Genomic DNA, 18,933 nt, shown 5'->3' with positions numbered 1-18,933 from the left:
CCGACTTTAGTTAAGACAAACTAGCGTTTCTGAAGGAAAAAGGTTTTACGGTACATGAACAGCTGGATAAACATGCACTCTAAAACTCCCACCTGAGACGGAGCTGACATCCACCTGACACCTCATCACAAAATAACACCTCTCTCGGTGAGAACATCCCTCCTATCAGTCCGACAGGCTCAAGGCTGGGGGGGGGGGCACGGCAGAACACTGAGTGACCGATTGAACTCATACACCTTATGGTGGGACCACAGGGGGGTAGGGGCGTTAGTGTTTGTGGGAGGTCGGTGGGGACCAAAAATAATAAAACAAGGAAAGGTTGACCTTGTGGGGCAATGTCACCAGTGCCCATGAAGAAAAAGACTATGTTCAGGGTTAGGGAAACTAGGACACTAACAGGTGGGATAGTAAAAGGTGTGTGTGTGTAAGGCAGGCAGGCAGGCAGCAGTTGGGCTGGATCAGCCAAGTGTGGGGGCTGGTTATTGAGAGTGAGTGCTCAACTGAGGCTGGAGGTGGGTGGTTATAAGGAGGGGAACTGGGTCATTGTGAGAGAGGGAACCAGGGAGAGGGAGGGTGAAGAGGAGATGGGAGCCCTGCTGGATCAGCGGAGGCAGGGATTGGTAAAGGACCGGGGCGATGGGGTGTACAGGCGGATGTATTGGGAGTGTACTTGGGGTTGGCGTGGGCGTGCGGGTATGTACCGTGGTGTACGTATCAGGCTGGCAGAGGGTGACGGAGGGCAAGCGCAGTAGGTGATGCATCTACAAGGTCACCCCCCCCCCCCCCCCCCCCCACATCACCATCAGTAGAAATCCACAGATCAACAGCGTCACCTTCTGGTCTCCAACCACAGAGTCTTCACCACGATCATCATTACATGAACAGCAACCTCGCCGTCCTATATGCTGTAGATAAAGACTTCAGCCAGCCACACAGCACACATCCAAACCAGTCCAGTCCCCGTCTCTCCTCCTCTCCTCTGATCACTCAGCCACTCCATCATCTCCACCTCCCAAAACACATTCACCCGTCCTCTCGCCTCCACGTCCCTCCATCCATCCTGCCTCTTTCAGTATGGTGTCGTCTCCGTCCCCTCCCTCCTTTCAACGCCGTCTCTCCCTCTCCTCTCCTCTCCTCCACCATCGAGCCCAGAGCCAGACGTCAATAGAGGGGCCCATCTGTTCCCATACATCACGCACTTCATTTCAGTTTATTAGCCGGGATAAATCATAAATATTTCATTATACATCACGGGCGGCTGTCGCGGGGACGGCGCAATTTATCACCGCTGCCCTCTCTCCCGGCTCCGCGCCGGAGCAATAAGCTTTCCAGTCTATTAAACAAGATTGATACAGTGTGTAAATTTAGATATTGGGAATTTCTTCACAGACCACTGCTCTACGCTGATAGGCAGGGCAACGGAGCGGGGGGGGGGGGTTTGGCAGGGGAACTGGATGGGTGTTAACACCAGTAATAGTGTATTTACAGTTTTCCCTTTACTTGCCTTCGGTTTTAGGGGAGAAAAACCCAAAAGCCAGGAATAATTTAGTCACAGGCGTGTAGCCCCGTTCTCATGTAAATACAAAGGAGAATGAGAACATGTTTTACATGACTACAGATAAGCGGCTGGCGGAGGGGGAATATATATGCATAGCTTTTCACTTCACCCCCCTTAACCGCTCCGTGATGGCTGAGGGGAGAGCGGTGTAGTCTGACACGCCAGGCAGATGCATTGCCAGCGCCCAGCGCAGTCCAACGCTCTTCAGCTGACTTTGAGATGGTGGCGATGGCTGGGGCGACCCCTGCGTCTTTGAAGAGCTGGAAAATGCAAGAGACTTCAGTCTGTTTGTAGCGAGGGCCTGCGGGGATCCTGATTGGAGAACACACTGACAGAAGTGGAGAGGGGGAGGCGTTGGGAAGTGTGTTACCAGGGCGCTGAGAAGAACACTCCGTGATCCGGCGTCTCTGTGTCTGTACGGTTGAAGCGGTGGCGGCCAAGGAGAGGGAGAGATATGGACGAGTGGCTTTCTTCATTAAAACGATAAGAAGCCTAATTGCGCTGGGCTTTCATCCCCGTCTTAGGCATTAAAGAAAACGATGGAGGGCAGAGAAGAAAATAAAAGAGCTGTGAAGTGAGGAAAGAATAAAGCAGGATGTACGACAGAGATGGGGTGCAGAGAAAGTTCCGGACTCCGTCCGGCTTGAGGACACAGTGGATCTGCTACTGGGGCTGAGTGTGCAGTGACATGTCGTCCCTGTTCCCTCGGACACCCGCCCCCTCCCCCGGCCCCAAAGACATTCTCAAGTCTCTCTGTACTCTAAGGCGGTCAAGTGGCAGCCAGCCCCACATCAGGGACACGGAGACACTGTGGCCCTGGGCTGCCTCACTGCAAAGGTTCCGCTATGCGAGGTATTGGTGTGAGTGGAGGGAGGGGGGGGGGGGGTCGAGGGGGGGGTTCCGCAAAGGGCAGAGTGAGACAGATCACGAAAGACCAGGATCTACGTCACTCACACTACTGTTAGCTCCAGGCGCCGCTGCTCCAGAGGGCGGAAACATGCCCGGCCAAGTTTAAGGACACCGCGGATATATCCGCCGTCAAGCACGCCACCTCAGACAAGACGCCGCCATCTGACTCGGTATCGTGGCAACGGAGATAGGCTGGCATCCGTGTTATTCTCTGTGACAACATAAAATATCACAGTAAGAGCAGAGAGTCTAATCTGAGCTGGAGACGTGGGGGGTCTGCAACTCTGTTCATCAGCCACCTCTCTTTAAGAACAATAGTCAACACAAAGAGCAGACATGAATATTAATGCCAACATTAAACGCAGGCGGCTAAATGGAACAGTTAATGAGGATGAATAACAGACAACCGCTGACAAAAATCACCAGCTCTGATGTTATTTATCATCCTTAACTTTTGTCACAGCTCCTTTTTGCGTAATTAATATTGTACAAGAAAGCGGTTTCTCACTTGGATGAGTGATCTAATTTGTTTAATACAATGCAATTAAAGGGAGAGAATTGCTTTATGGTAATGTCGCTGATTATGTAGCCGCCGGTTGCCTCTCGTCTTGGTGAGATAGCGAGCAAACTTGACGATTGATAACCTCTCCAGGAGATCTGGCGTGTACTTAAACTACTTGACTACAGCACTGAGCCGGTACAAAGACCTGGCAGAGATCAAGACGGCATCCCAGGACGGTGACGCTAGTAGGCCTCACCGTTAACCAGAAGAACCCCCGGCCCTGTCAATCAATGTCTAGAATGACTTGCACTACAGCAGGTTCCATTCATTTCAGCCTTTAATTACACAGAGTGAAACATGGAAACGCCCTGCGCCGTGTTTCATGAGCCCAAAAGTGAGCATTTTTCTCATTTGCAAATAAAATCCATCCGCCTAACAGGTGTGGCATATCAAGAAGCTGATTGAACACCATGTACCTTGTGCTGAGGACAATAAAAGGCTACTCTGAAATATTCAGTTTTGTCACAAAGTACAATGCCGCCTACTGCCTGCAGGAATGCCAACCAGAACTGTTGCTAGATAATTGAATAGTGATTTCTCTACCATAAGCCTCTCCGAATTTGTATTAGAGAGTTTGGCTTTATATCCAACCTGCCTCAAAAATGCAGAACACATGTAACCATCATTTCTGCAGAAACTGACAGAAAAGGGAAGCTCATCTGACCCTCACCAGATGCTCAAGTCAAACCTACAGATTAGGTCCCAACAAATTTACTTCAGTATAATGATTTCCTTTCATGAATTGCCATTACAGTACCTATTGTTCAACGTGCAGACACAAGTCCAGAAGGATGTGAATTGGAATACCAGTAGGACAGGATGGAGAGCCGCAGGCTGCATACGTGAACACCTTGATGGGAATGTGTCATTGGATGGGATGTGTGGCTTAACGGTAGAGGAAATGGAACAGGTGGAGCCTGGGAGGTAGAGTCGTGACAGGAATGCCACATTGGATGGGCACAGCTCTGTGACCGGAGGTGAAATGTGACACTGGGGAGGGATAGAGAGAGAAGGAGCGGAGGGGAGACACGTGACAGAGGAGAACCCAGCTGGGAGCAATGGAGCAATGCTCAAATCACTTGTGATGGCTGGCTGGGTGTCTTTCAGTCTGTCTGTGCATGCTCGTCCGTCTGTTCCCTGCAGAACAGAAGCACCCCAAGCAACAACCAACAAAAAGAAGAACCACACAACCAAAGAAGGGGTAAACACCACCCCCATCCCAGAACACATCGTGCTTAACCGGCTCTAGGCGTGTCTATGGTAACGTCACGGTAATGAGAAGAGTTCTGCCACGGGTTCTCCTCCCTGACCTGAGCTAGAAGAGGATAGGGCTCAAGCGCTGCAGACGAGGAGCTCAGGTGACTCCCCTCACCCTGGTTAACACCCCCCCCCCTCCAGTGGCCTGCACATCCAGCAGCCAGGCTGCCCAGTTATTTACGAGCACAGCCAAGCTAATGTGCAGTCCCCGAACAGTGCTTACCCGAGCACGGGCAACTTTTAGGATGCCTCCATTATTCATAAGTACGTGCGCGCAGCATTTGGAAAACCGCTAATGCTTTCCCTCCCAGCCGTCTTTATTTATTTATATATTTATTTATTGTTTTTCACTGCATAATCCATTCAGGGTGAAAAAGTGAACTGTCCTTCTAGAGCGCCGGAGACCAGCTGAACCCCTCTCTCTCTCTCCTTCTCTCTCTCTCTGTTCGCTTCTACCTCTCTACCTCTCTCCAGCATTCTGCGTGCAGCAACGCCGTTAATAAAACTAATGGTCTTGTTTACATGGGCCAGTTTCAAGGGCTGGACTGGCGCTACGGTGAAACGTTATTAGTAATAGCCTAACCACACAGGCAGGCCGCCTGCACGAACACCATCCGCACAACACACCCCACCGCAACAGTCAATACTTTATGGAGCGTATCCAAGAAAATCATCCCTCCACAACAGTGGCTATGAGTTTGTGACCACGTCGGACAGTGGCATCATCCCTCCCCATGTCAGCGCGTCTGTGTTCGTGTGTCGGCGCGCTTGAAATGGTCAAGTGATGTTACCCTACTGAAAGTGTGCACAGCCCATTCTCATGGAGGGAAGACTGATGTTATGGGGTGTATGGGGGTTGTATTGGTAAGACTGATGTTATGGGGTGTATGGGGGTTGTATTGGTAAGACTGATGTTATGGGGTGTATGGGGGTTGTATTGGTAAGACTGATGTTATGGGGTGTATGGGGGTTGTATTGGTAAGACTGATGTTATGGGGTGTATGGGGGTTGTATTGGTAAGAGGGATGTTATGGGGTGTATGGGGGTTGTATTGGTAAGACTGATGTTATGGGGTGTATGGGGGGTTGTATTGGTAAGACTGATGTTATGGGGTGTATGGGGGTTGTATTGGTAAGAGGGATGTTATGGGGTGTACAGGGGTTGTATTGGTAAGACTGATGTTATGGGGTGTATGGGGGTTGTATTGGTAAGAGGGATGTTATGGGGTGTATGGGGGTTGTATTGGTAAGAGGGATGTTATGGGGTGTATGGGGGTTGTATTGGTAAGAGGGATGTTATGGGGTGTATGGGGGTTGTATTGGTAAGAGGGATGTTAAGGGGTGTATGGGGGTTGTATTGGTAAGACTGATGTTATGGGGTGTATGGGGGTTGTATTGGTAAGACTGATGTTATGGGGTGTATGGGGGTTGTATTGGTAAGACTGATGTTAAGGGGTGTATGGGGGTTGTATTGGTAAGACTGATGTTAAGGGGTGTATGGGGGTTGTATTGGTAAGACTGATGTTAAGGGGTGTATGGGGGTTGTATTGGTAAGACTGATGTTATGGGGTGTATGGGGGTTGTATTGGTAAGACTGATGTTATGGGGTGTATGGGGGTTGTATTGGTAAGACTGATGTTATGGGGTGTATGGGGGTTGTATTGGTAAGACTGATGTTATGGGGTGTATGGGGGTTGTATTGGTAAGAGGGATGTTATGGGGTGTATGGGGGTTGTATTGGTAAGACTGATGTTATGGGGTGTATGGGGGTTGTATTGGTAAGACTGATGTTATGGGGTGTATGGGGGTTGTATTGGTAAGACTGATGTTATGGGGTGTATGGGGGTTGTATTGGTAAGAGGGATGTTATGGGGTGTATGGTGGTTGTATTGGTAAGAGGGATGTTATGGGGTGTATGGGGGTTGTATTGGTAAGAGGGATGTTATGGGGTGTATGGGGGTTGTATTGGTAAGAGGGATGTTATGGGGTGTATGGGGGGTGTATTGGTAAGAGGGATGTTATGGGGTGTATGGGGGTTGTATTGGTAAGACTGATATTATGGGGTGTATGGGGGTTGTATTGGTAAGATTGATTATTAGATGGTCCAGCCCACTGGAACAACCAGGAGGTATACTTGGAGTCCCCCGTTCAGTTAAGGAGACTGACACCCGCTCTGCCTCTCGCCTCGCTAGGTCATCCAGCCAACACCGATAGCTGAACGGGAGGATGTTGAAAAGCAGGAGGAGATTGGACAAAAGGCGGGCGAGTGAGGCAGTTGACAAAAAGAGAAGTGAGGAAAATCAATGGGAACAAGTGTGGTGTGGAGATGGGCGCAAAGTGAGCACTCAGGAGAGGGTGACAGCTTACCCAATAGAGGTGCCAATCACGCCACAACCCAGACACACATACACAATTAAAGACAGAGGCAGCCAAACAGGGACCATATTGATCCTCCCCATTCTCCGTTCTCCCTCCTTCTCTTCAGCCCCATCATCACTTTCCTCTGTCTCTCTTTTTCACATATTTCACACACACACACACACACAAACACACACACAAACACACAAACTCAAATTGAAGAAAAGGAGGATCGGGTTAAGAGGCGAGATGCTGGGACAACAGTTAGTTCAGGTGAGAGGAAGAGAGGGAGGGAAGGAGGTGTTAGCTGGAGAAGTGTTAGGAGGAGGGCAGGAAGAGGAGCAGGTGTGAGAGTGAAAAGGCTGCAGATGTGAGAGGTGCATCGGGTGGCAGAGGAGAGTGTCCGGCCACGACGCCATGCCTTCACACCTGCAGAGCGCGGCTTCTGGCGCCGTGACAACGGGAGAACCGCTAAACGCAGAACACCAGTGGACAGACTGACACAGCATTAAGGCTGGACGTTTACCCAGGTGCCCTGTGCCCATGTTCAACCTGACGGACCGGAAGTGTTTGTGACGGGCCGCCGTCAGACAGGAGACTCCTAACAGCGTGGTGGGGGGGGGGGGGGCTGCAGTGTATCTGCCTATGGGGCTGTTAGAGGCAGGGTCACTATGGCAGGCAGGATGCTTGAGGGGTGTGTGTGTGTGAGCAGACGGGCGGGTGGGCAGACAGAGCGCTTGGCAAAAGCAATTGCTGGCTTGGGGACTGGCTGGCTGGCTGGTCTGTCTGCTGGGAGCTGATTGCGCTGGCTGTCATTACCCAGCCAGTGGGTCTAATGGAGTGTGACAGCAGCGTGCTGTGCACTGGAACTCTGTCCTTCCTTAAAGCCAATTAAACCTACTACACCCAGCCAGCTAACTCCCCCTCTACCCCTCCACATCCCCATCTCTCCCTCATCCTCACCCCATCCTTCTCTCATTCACCCTGTCTTTCCCTCACTCCATTTCTCTCTCTCTCTCTCTCTCTCTCTCTCTCTCCACCACTCTCTTTACATAGACGCTGTTGTAATTCCCCCCCCCAATTAGGAGGTATGCTGTGCACCTCTCTCTGTTTATCCCAATTCTAGAGCATGGCTCCTTGGGGGAACGTGCTGGGCCAGAGAGGGCCTAGTCTGCCTCTGCACCACTGACAGCTCTGCTCCCCAACATAACCCACAGAGGAGTCACAACCACTTAGAGAGGAGAAATGCCTCCCAGCACCAAAAACACACATTCTCCATTTATCACGAGCCGCTCACCAGAGGGGAGCGAGACGCTGTCTCCCCTAAACGTTTAAATACGGTTCCTGGAGAAGGAGAGGGCGTCTCGGCCATTCATCTGGGGTGTTTGTGGAAGACAGAAGACGTTGACGAGGAAGAGGGTGAACGTTAACCCTGGATGTGACAGATCCGCCAAATACTGACCGGTCAACGATATATCGGTCTTCTCACGGTATCGTAACACCAGCTGGTTTGTTAGGTGATGGTCACCTTGTGGTCGCAGGTAATAGACCATGAAATGTGCGTGGTCCTGACAGAGACGGGTTAAGCACCTGTTTTGAACCACCCTTCTTCGGTGAATGCCTCTCTGGTGGCGTCAGGTTTGTTCCAGTACTCGGCGAAGACCTGGTCTCCTCGCACCAACAGTTCTCCCTCTTTCCCCTCCAGCCCTGGACACACCTGAAGACAGACAGACACGCACAGTGGGATGAGTCAGTCCGACAGGGCTGTGGATAATTTACCCAGAACATGAATGTGCTCATCATGGGGGTCCTCTGCCAATCGTTGGGAGAAACAGTCTCGAAGCACTGATTACCTGGGTTTCTCTACTGTTGCCCTCGGCGATGGTGGTGTGGATGGCATTCGTCATGGCAATGCGAACCTCTACGCCTACAAGAGGGACACCAACTGCACCTGCACAGATGCAAGCTCAAACACTTAATACCTCTCACAACTAATAGCAGCGGTTCTGACCTAAACCATGTTCAAACCCCAAATATTTCCATCAACAAGAAAACAAAAAACGGTGATTTAGTGGCTATACTTGTCCTATGTACACACTCCATGGGAAACAGAGTGATTAGCCCTAACGAGGGCCTCCGGATAAGAATACCGTTGTATATCCCAGACTTCTCTCTCTTTTGTCCCTCTCTGTATTTGTGTCTGTCTTCTGTGTCTCTCTCTCACCTGTCTCTTCGTCTCAACTGAATAGGTGTGTTATATTAACATGAATGGGATGGTTGCCACAATTGCTAAACAATGATGTTTAGGAAGCAATAAGAATAGAGTATCAACAAAAAAGTTAAGTAACAAGGAAAGACATACCAAACAAAGAAAACAAAATAGTCAACAAATCAGAAATGAAACGTACAGGCCAGAATTAGCTACCACACCCCACTTAAAATGACATTCATTACACTTACTGTATACAATGATGAGTGGATGTTTGGAAGAACCTTTACCATATTTTGTATTGTATACATCTATTTTGCATTGTGTACTACTGAGCTTTTTCGTTTCTTTATTTACATTTATACATTCATACTAATCAAGGCCGTAATTACAATATTGGGGGGACACATCCCCGGCAATATTCAAATTTGCTCAAAATGTCCCCCCTAATATATTGATATCTAAATAATATTTATATTATAAATAAACAAAAATGCGCTATGCTACGACAGGCTACACCGCCGTCTAAAAATAATCATTAGCAAATGTAAACATAATCATAACTAAACTTAACAAACAGCTGTAATTATTACTATCGGTTCTAGTTGTACGGTTTAGGGCAGTTCTGCTTGTGGGTTGTCCAAGCGCTGTTGCCGGTAGGTACAATCAATGTCAAGCATTGTACGCTCCCTCTATTTCATTAGGATACTTTCAAATGTTTAAAAAGAGGTGGAAAACTAGAATGTAATAAAAGTGTTACGTAGGCTATCTTCCTGTCAATTGAGTTTTAGCATTAACACATCATTTTTGCCTGAACTGTAATTGTGGAAATAAATAATACTGTAGCGACCTTGGTAGGGCCGCTACTCGCCCCTCCAAATGGGACATCCCTGTTTGGAGCAGTGGGTGCCCGCCTGGGGAGCCGAAGGTCGCGGGTTCGAGACACTGCCCTGCCAGACGCTACATTGGTGTCAGAAGTGGGATTGGCCCAGATGGCCATCGGAGAGGCGTGTCTCTGTGTAGTATACTGGATAGCTGTATTTGCTTATGAGTGTTTGTTTGATTGAAGTGCAAGCAATTTTATTAGTCAGCTTTCATTTACAGTGAGTGTCATCATGAGCAAGAGGAAGGGTGGCAGTGACATTCTTCAGTTTTTTGGGCAGCCTCAGAAAAGAAAAGTAAGCTGAAGGTGAGAAAGTGAGTACCTAGTAAGGAGTACCAGAGTAAGGTGATAGACTAAGTAAACAACAGCACAAGAGGTGAGTCAATGTTTGATATAATAATCATTGCCATTCATATCAGAGATGGTTAGTGATCCATCATGGTAAGAAACACCACTTGTTTTCATGTTCACTCTGGTGCGTTCAGAGTAAAGAGAGGGAGAGAGAGAGAGCATGAAGATGCCAACAGGGCAGGGAGAGCAGGTGACATGGTGAGTGAGAAAAGGAGCAAATATTGAGGACCACCCTGATATCGCCATGTTGGTGTTGTTCCAACAACATCATAATTAATGTTGGCTCAACTGAGGTTAGGTTTAGACACAGGTACCAATGAGGTGAGGTTTACGCACAGGTGCCACTGACGTTAGGTTTAGTCACAGGTATCTCTGAGGTTTGGTTTAGGTCAAAGGGTGGGGGGCAGGGGAATATTCTGTCTTTGGACTGGGGTAACCAACTAACTACAGGTCAGTTGCAATGATGGTCCTGGCGCAACATTAATTATGATGTTGTAGGAACAACAACACGGCAGCATCAGATTGTGTGAATATTTATGGTTAAGAGTTATAAATATTCTAAAAAATGTTGAATGTTTTTCTCGGGGGGATCCCCCAGCCTTTAACATACAGTTTCTTTCTGGGCAAAAGCATGTGAACCTCTAGATCAGCTCAACAAACAATTAAAAAGTTGTGAAATGCTTAGTATTGTGAAAAACATTTGCACATTTGCTCTCGATTTCAATAATTCCCAATTTCATCAAAAAAGTGTTGAAAGTGAAAAACGTAGTTGTAGTACTGTTCATAGGTGTGTTGATTTTTATCACAACTACAGAATGAAGAATGAAGAAGCTAACATGAATGAGAAATTAAGCTAACATGAACAGGTAGTCAACATTCTGTTGTTTGGTGTCAACATTCTGTCCTAGATTTGGAGCCACTAACATCAGTCTGCTTTCATTTTGATGTGCAGCTGACAGAGCAGTAAAGTTACAGTCATGTCAAAAAATTAGGACACCCTATGAAAACATATTTAGACATATGGATATTTATTATCAATTTAAACAATACTGAGAGATTCAAGTAATATAACTAAACAGGTAAAACTGAAGGAAATGCTTTTTAAAACATTCTGTAAAATGTAATAGAATAAACATTTCTGGTAAGGAATAAATTAGGACACCTCCACATTTTGTCCCACTTAAAATGGCTGAAATCACACACAGGTGTATCACGTCAGGTGCACATGATTATAACACTGTTACTCAGCATTTTGAAGGAGACTTGCCCTATTTAAACCTCAGACATTCAGTTTGGTGTGCTTCTGACTGTTCATGTGAGAGTGAACACCATGGTGAGATCGAAAGACCTGTCTGAGGCCTTCAGAAAGAAGATTGTTGCAGCTTATGAGTCTGGTAAGGAATTTAAAAAGATCTCAAGAGTTTTAAATCAGCCATTCCACTGTCCGGAAAATAGTGTACAAGTGGAGGACATTCAAAACAACTGTCAACATGCCCAGGTCTGGCCGTCCAAGCAAGCTCACCCCGAGAGTAGACCGCAAGATGCTAAAATAAGTCTCTAAAACCCCTAAAATGTAATCACGGGACCTACAGCAGGCTCTGGCAACCGTTGATGTGAAAGGGCATGCCTCTACAATCAGAAAGAGTCTGCACAAGTTTAATCTTCATGGGAGGTGTGCAAGGAGGAAACCTTTACGCTCCAAGAGAAACACTAAGGCCAGACTGAAGTTTGCCAGAGAGAACGTAGACAAAGAACAGGACTTCTGGAATAATGTTCTTTGGACAGATGAGTCTAAAATTTTATTATTTGGACACCAGAACAGAGGACATGTTTGGTGCACACTAAATACAGTGTTCCAGGAAAATAAATTCATACCAACTTTGAAGCATGGAGGTGGAAGTGTCATGGTTTGGGGATGCTTTGCTGCAGCAGGACCTGGCCAGCTCACTATCATAGAATCCATCATTAATTCTACAGTGTATCAGAGGGTGCTTCAGCAACAAGTGAGACCATCTGTAAGAAAATTAAAGCTAAAGCGGAACTGGACCCTGCAACATGACAATGACCCTAAACATACCAGTAAATCCACCAAGGACTGACTGAAAACTAAGAAATGGAGAGTCCTGGAATGGCCCAGTCAAAGCCCAGATCTTAATCCCATTGAGATGCTGTGGGGTGACTTGAAACGGGCTGTACATGCAAGAAACCCCTCAAACATCACACAGGTTAAAGCATTCTACATTGATGAGTGGGGAAACTTTCCTCAGACCGATGTCAGAGACTGGTAGAGAGGTAACACTAGGTATTAGGGGGTAACACTAGGTATTAGGGGGTAACACTAGGTATTAGGGGGTAAATCTAGGTATTAGGGGGTAGGGTGTCCTACCTTTTTCCTCAGTTAGAATATGCATTTATGTTGATGTTTTTAGTTTAATGAGTAAAACAATGTTATTTTTTGCTGTTTACCTGCAATTAGATCACTTTCTTTTCCAAAGATGAATAAAACAAGATGAGACATCGATGTGTGAACATTTCTTAATGAATAACTGAATATTTAATGGGGTGTCTGAATTTCTTCACATGACTGTACATTCCTGCAGACTTACATACACTCACCTAAAGGATTATTAGGAACACCATACTAATACTGTGTTTGACCCCCTTTCACCTTCAGAACTGCCTTAATTCTACGTGCCATTGATTCAACAAGGTGCTGAAAGCATTCTTTAGAAATGTTGGCCCATATTGATAGGATAGCATTTTGCAGTTGATGGAGATTTGTGGGATGCACATCCAGGGCACGAAGCTCCCATTCTACCACATCCCAAAGATGCTCTATTGGGTTGAGATCTGGTGACTGTGGGGGCCATTTCAGTACAGTGAACTCATTGTCATGTTCAAGAAACCAATTTGAAATGATTTGAGCTTTGTGACATGGTGCATTATCCTGCTGGAAGTAGCAGAGGATGGGTACATGGTGGTCATAAAGGGATGGACATGGTCAGAAACAATGCTCAGGTAGGCCATGGCATTTAAACGATGCCCAATTGGCACTAAGTGTGCCAAGAAAACATCCCCCACACCATTACACCACCACCACCAGCCTGCACAGTGGTAACAAGGCATGATGGATCCATGTTCTCATTCTGTTTACGCCAAATTCTGACTCCACCATCTGAATGTCTCAACAGAAATCGAGACTCATCAGACCAGGCAACATTCTTCCAGTCTTCAACTGTCCAATTTTGGTGAGCTTGTGCAAATTGTAGCCTCTTTTTCCTATTTGTAGTGGAGATGAGTGGTACCCGGTGGGGTCTTCTGCTGTTGTAGCCCATTCGCCTCAAGGTTGTGCGTGTTGTGGCTTCACAAATGCTTTGCTGCATACCTTGGTTGTAACGAGTGGTTATTTCAGTCAAAGTTGCTCTTCTATCAGCTTGAATCAGTCGACCCATTCTCCTCTGACCTCTAGCATCAACAAGGCAAGGCCCACAGGACTGCCGCATACTGGTTGTTTTTCCCTTTTCACACCGTTCTTTGTAAATCCTAGAAATGGTTGTGCGTGAAAATCCCAGTAACTGAGCAGGTTGTGAAATACTCAGACCGGCCCGTCTAGCACCAACAACCATGCCACGCTCAAAATTGCTGACATTCAGTTTGGAGTTCAGGAGATTGTCTTGACCAGGACCACACCCCTAAATGCATTGAAGCAACTGTCATGTGATTGGTTGATTAGATTATTGCATTAATGAGAAATTGAACAGGTGTTCCTAATAATCCTTTAGGTGAGTGTATATGCCTCACTGTGTTTGTGAGTTTAGCTAACTAGTACAATATGTTGGTAACTAAGCAAATCATGTTAGCTTTTGTGATATTGTCTAACTTAATATTGGTGCACAAAACTTTTGTTTTAAAATGTCACAAATGAGACATTCTTATTAAATAATGTAAAAAAACAAACCATAAACAGAGGTACTGTTTCAGGGATTGGTTTTTCCAGCCTGTGCTAAGCAAGGGACAGCACTGTCCTCTCACTTGAGATCTTAAATAAAGGAAGACTGTGTGTATACATATCTGTCACCTTTCAAAATAAAGTTTTCCACAAAAAGCAATGCACTGCGTGCCTGTATATAGCGGTAACCTTTCTAAATAAAAGTTGTCTTAACAGGTTGCAACCCACCTTTTGAGAAACGCTGATCCCGACCAACAGCATCAAGGCCCTGAAACATCAAGGCCCCTTAAATTGAATCACGTCTACAAAGTAAGGCTCATTTGAAATGTTTTGCCCCCAGTCTATTTTCTTTGCAGAGAGAGCAATGCTGAGATGTGACAGATTCACAGAAATAAGGACATCACTACCTATCAATTCAGAACTCTTTATAATCCTAAATTAATGTTGAACATTTTGAAAATTCAACTGTCACACACAAATAGTTTCATTATCGTATTTTGAGCTTCTAATAAAATAAATACATACTTTTAAGCAATTTACCCTACTTAATCAGTTGTAACAGTGAGAGACAAACACATGCTTGTTAACCAGGATAAATAAAATTCCTAAAAACAAATGTGATGCTAAACAATTTCATGAGCAAATCTATTCAACATACACTTTATTTGTGGGCAAAAGTGAACCTTAAAAAAGCCCCGGATGCCCGGGGGGGGTCTGATCTGTACACCTTGGACCGGCGCTTACAAAACCTTTTTCACTCCCCCTTCAGCAATGGTCCCCTCTTGTGTCAGTCCGTTAGTGAACTACCTCTGATTAAGACACAAAGGAATCTAGGTTCCATTTGGGACACTGACTCTCTTTAAGCCCGTCCTGGTGGGTGAAATGCTAAAGTAACGGCTGAACAAAAGGGCTGGACAACTTGGAGGATTTCTATTAACAGAAGAGTACAAATCAAGAGTTCACTTGAATGGGTAAGTGCGGCCAAACATTTGACTCGTACTGTACGCGAGTGTAACGATTCCCCCAACTGGGTAGCGATCGTCCGGTGGCAGGGACGCAAACTCTTCACGGCCGAAAAGATTGCAGACTCAACAACCTACCGGGGTCAAGGCTGACACACACCACTCACACAGACAACACACCTGTCTACCAAAGACCCACACACACACACACACGTTGGTGTTTCTATCCTTGTGGGGACCTGAGATATAACCCTGACCTAGCAATCCATGTTGCCTGTTCCTTTGCCCTAAACCTCACTTAAACCTCAATAACCCTACTTTTATGCCTAAACTTAACCTAGCCCTAACACCTAAACCCAAACTTAACCGGTAATGCATAAACCAAAAAGTCTCACAAATTCTAACTCTATGCCCAACAAGGTTTTCCCCTTAACTTGACTCTAAAGCCAGATATCCTAGTAAAGACTGGCTCAAAAACTTTGTGGTGACATTTTTCTTGCTGGTTTCACTACTTTGTGGGGAAATGTACACACCTCTCAACATTCTCCCAAAACTTAAGGCACTGAATGGAATTTAGGAATCTGAAAAATAAGAGTTTTGTCTCAAATATATTTGTACATTGATTAGACATGCTGCATGAATCCCATATTTTTGACAAAACTCTTGACCATACAAATCTACTGTACCATATTTCACTGGTTAATTATTGCTAGCATTTACAGTCTCTCTGGGTAACTGTGTTTGCATAAGAATGGCTTGTGATGACAATATTCTGGATCACAGTGTGTTAGGTTGAGTCCAAAATGTGAACTCAATCTCTCAGTGTTTCTCTCTGTCTCTCTCAGCCTGTCTGTTACTGTGACACTGTGGGCCATGTCATTTCACAGGCCGCTGCTCTCCCAATAAAGAACAGGGCAGACAGGCTATGATTACAAAATAACTCCCTGCTACATCCTGGTCTAATGCCCTTTAGCCCTGATTGGCACTGCCAATCAAATACACTCCATTTCCACTTTATCAACAGAGCCAAAAACACAGAGAAAAACTGTGGTTGTTTTAAATTCACACTAGTTTAGGTTCTCTCTCCAAAACCACTTTTGGATCTTGGTCCCTGTCTGTCTTGTCGTTTTACTCCCAGGGGTGAATCCCAGTGCGCTGGGTAATAGTCAGTGTGTCCTCACTCCTTCCAACCACACACAGCAGAAAGCTGCCAACGATGGGATGATAAAAAAGAGCTTTCTCCCCTCAATCACAAAGTCACCAAAATCCATTTATACTTGAGCCTGAGCAATCGCTCCCTCTCTGCCTCCCCCCATCTCCCCCTCGGTATCCCTCTCTGCCTCCCCCAATCTCCCCCTCGGTATCCCTCTCTGTCTCCCCACCGTCTACCCCCTGCCTCCCCCTCCATTTCTCTCCATATGGGAGGGAGGCCAGACAGATTTCTGAGCCATGTAACATTCAAGTCACCGTTACTTCAGTGTGAATTGAGATTGACTGCCACTTCAAAGGCTACGGGCAGAATGGAAAGACTGGAGTGGAATCACAAACAGGAGACAATAAGTGTGAAGAGTACAATGGGTTCAGATACGTGCAGCGCTGCCTTTTGTCTCAAGGGCTAAACGAGTGACTAGAAACTAAATGCAAGGTAGAAATGGTAGAGAGCAGTGTGTTCCAGCCACACCTCCACCCAGGGTCCAGGGACTGACAGTGCAGGGAACAGCCTTGTAAAGGGCAGCGGGCCCCAGAGACATCTGGAAATGGCTAATGAAATTCTACAGTGCCAAGAGCAGCCCTCTGCTGAAACAGCACAGACATTTAAATTCCCACAACAGCAACAATAACAACAACAACATTCTGGTGGTATTAGGAATAAGATAACAACATCTTATTATGCCACCGTCCTCATTACTGCCCTTGTCGTCATGCCTATTAAAACAGAGCCGAATTAACAGAGTTCCACTGTAAGTAGGTGCATGGTGTGTGTGTCGTGTATGTGTAGTGGAATGTAGTTGGCCCTGAGACGACAGGCCTGTCAGAAACACAATGGCTCCACTGACTGCTCACAGGCCCATTAACAAGGCACCATCAGTGGGCCCATCTCAACCCCTAATTACGACTACAGCAGCCAGCCAGCCAGCCAGCCCTTCCAAATGAGACCGGCCAGGCAGAGAGAGGGAGGCAATGCGGTGAGGGAGAGGAGCAGCTCCAAGCCTGCCTTCCTCATGCATAATTCAGCAGCCTTCCTACACGCTGTGCTCTTTCTGGGGCCGCCCTGGGGAGCTGACAGCCCTGCGCCCCCTGCAGTCCTGCTGGAGAGCTGCTCCTCAGCCTCCCATCGCCTCTGCCGAACACACGGGGGGGGGGGGGGGGGGAGGCTGAGGTGCTCAAAGTAATTTTGCAGAAAGGGGACATGTGTCTCATGCCAGCACAGAGGAGGGAGGGGGAGAACAAAAGAGGAAGAAAGGCAGGAGGAAAGAAAAAACCCAAATGAGAGAGAGAGAGAGAGAGAGAGCACACAGGCTTTGGGGTTTAATGCTCACAGCCAATGCAAATATGACCACTGACCATCATTGTCGTAGGACTGTACTGCATATGTACACTCACTGGAAACATTACCATAATGGCAACCTACTGAAGACATTAAAACAAATGAATGAGTTTTACAGATGCATTGTGATTACAACTTGAGTTGTCGTGCTAACAGTTGACAGTTGTTTTGAAGGGGTTGTTTGCAGCGCACGGGGGGTGGGGGGGGGGGGGGTTGTTCTGAGAGCTATGTGGATGATATTGATTTGTTTGAACCTACTTAAAAAGGAGACGGCAGCACACGCTCTCCCACAAGTGTCTCAGAGCCTGCTGCTGGAAAAGACGTCGATACGACCACAACGTCTCAGAGCTGGTCTTAATAATCACCTCCCAGGATTAAAACAAACCTGCTTCTTTATTTCAAACACACGCTAACAACAACAGAGACCGCATTAGCCGAGCTACTGACAGTTAAATTAGCCTGGCTTGTCACAACGCAGCTTTGAAGATCTTCCACTCACAAGGCTCGGAGGGAAGAGGATTGAAAAGAGTGAAGACAGTAACAAAGTCACCTGGGGAGCCAAACAGACACAAAATCACAGGCTTTTGATTCTAAGAACAGAGGTCATTTAACCTGACACATCAACACTGTGTTCCTTAGACAGCCGGAGACAGTTCTATGTCAGACAGAAGAAAGACAATGAAGCCTAATGACATGTTGCAATTAAAAAGACATTCTGTCGAACAGTTATCTGGCAAAAGCAATTGTGTGCGTGCACGCGCGCATACCTGCGATGCGTGGTCCCTTAAGCGGATTGGACAGGGCCATGCCTATCTCCGTCATGCCGTAGCGCTCCAACAGGGTGTGTCCAGTGATCTCCTCCCATCGTTGCAGGGTTGGCTGGGGCAGGGCTGCTGAGCCAGACACCATCAGCCTGGGGACAGAGAGGGGAGTCTGGGGTTACGGTAAAGAAAGGCCAAGGCTTTGAGTGAGGCCTTTGGGTCTGGAAAGCACAGATAAAGCAATGCTTTTCCTATGCTGTTTGAAGAATTAGGTTCGGTGACGTAAGTGCTAGGCTTTATAACTCTATTCCATCAGTCACGTTCCACTCCAGAACAGAAGCCCTGCTATATGAGGAGAAACAGACTGTCATATCTCACTATAAAGCCTTGTTTCTTTAAAATCCATCCCTATGATCTCTGATCCATATCTCTCCACACTTGCTCTCCATTCTCTGATGGACTTACAAAAAACACTGTTCCAACATCCTAAGAATCCGATGGCTCTGATGTATCAGACTTTTTAACAAAGCAAGTTCATAATTAGCAGAACGACAAATAGACATTCAACGGATATCAACATTCAGTTATGTGTCTTATCCATTCTTATAGCATGGCCATTAGTACAAT

At 46.6% G+C, this 18,933-nt stretch overlaps 1 protein-coding gene across 3 annotated transcripts in view; it reads right to left on the bottom strand.

Moving 5' to 3' along the window:
• Positions 1-18,933, bottom strand: part of acsf3 (acyl-CoA synthetase family member 3) — a 36,630-nt gene that overhangs the window by 6,633 nt on the left and 11,064 nt on the right. For all 3 annotated transcript variants that reach the window (XM_010881491.4, XM_020052935.3, XM_010881498.4), the window contains 3 exons: positions 18,313-18,458; positions 8,497-8,594; positions 8,234-8,360 (listed from right to left, as the gene is read on the bottom strand). In XM_010881491.4, the coding sequence (XP_010879793.2) occupies positions 8,234-8,360; positions 8,497-8,594; positions 18,313-18,458 (371 nt within the window). The remainder of the gene's footprint in view (positions 1-8,233; positions 8,361-8,496; positions 8,595-18,312; positions 18,459-18,933) is intronic.

The sequence above is a fragment of the Esox lucius genome, chromosome 2 (assembly GCF_011004845.1).
Source record: "Esox lucius isolate fEsoLuc1 chromosome 2, fEsoLuc1.pri, whole genome shotgun sequence".
Classification (NCBI taxonomy): Eukaryota; Metazoa; Chordata; class Actinopteri; order Esociformes; family Esocidae; genus Esox; species Esox lucius.
The sequence above is the reverse complement of the archived record's forward strand: the minus strand, read 5'-3'. Positions and strand labels throughout refer to the sequence as shown.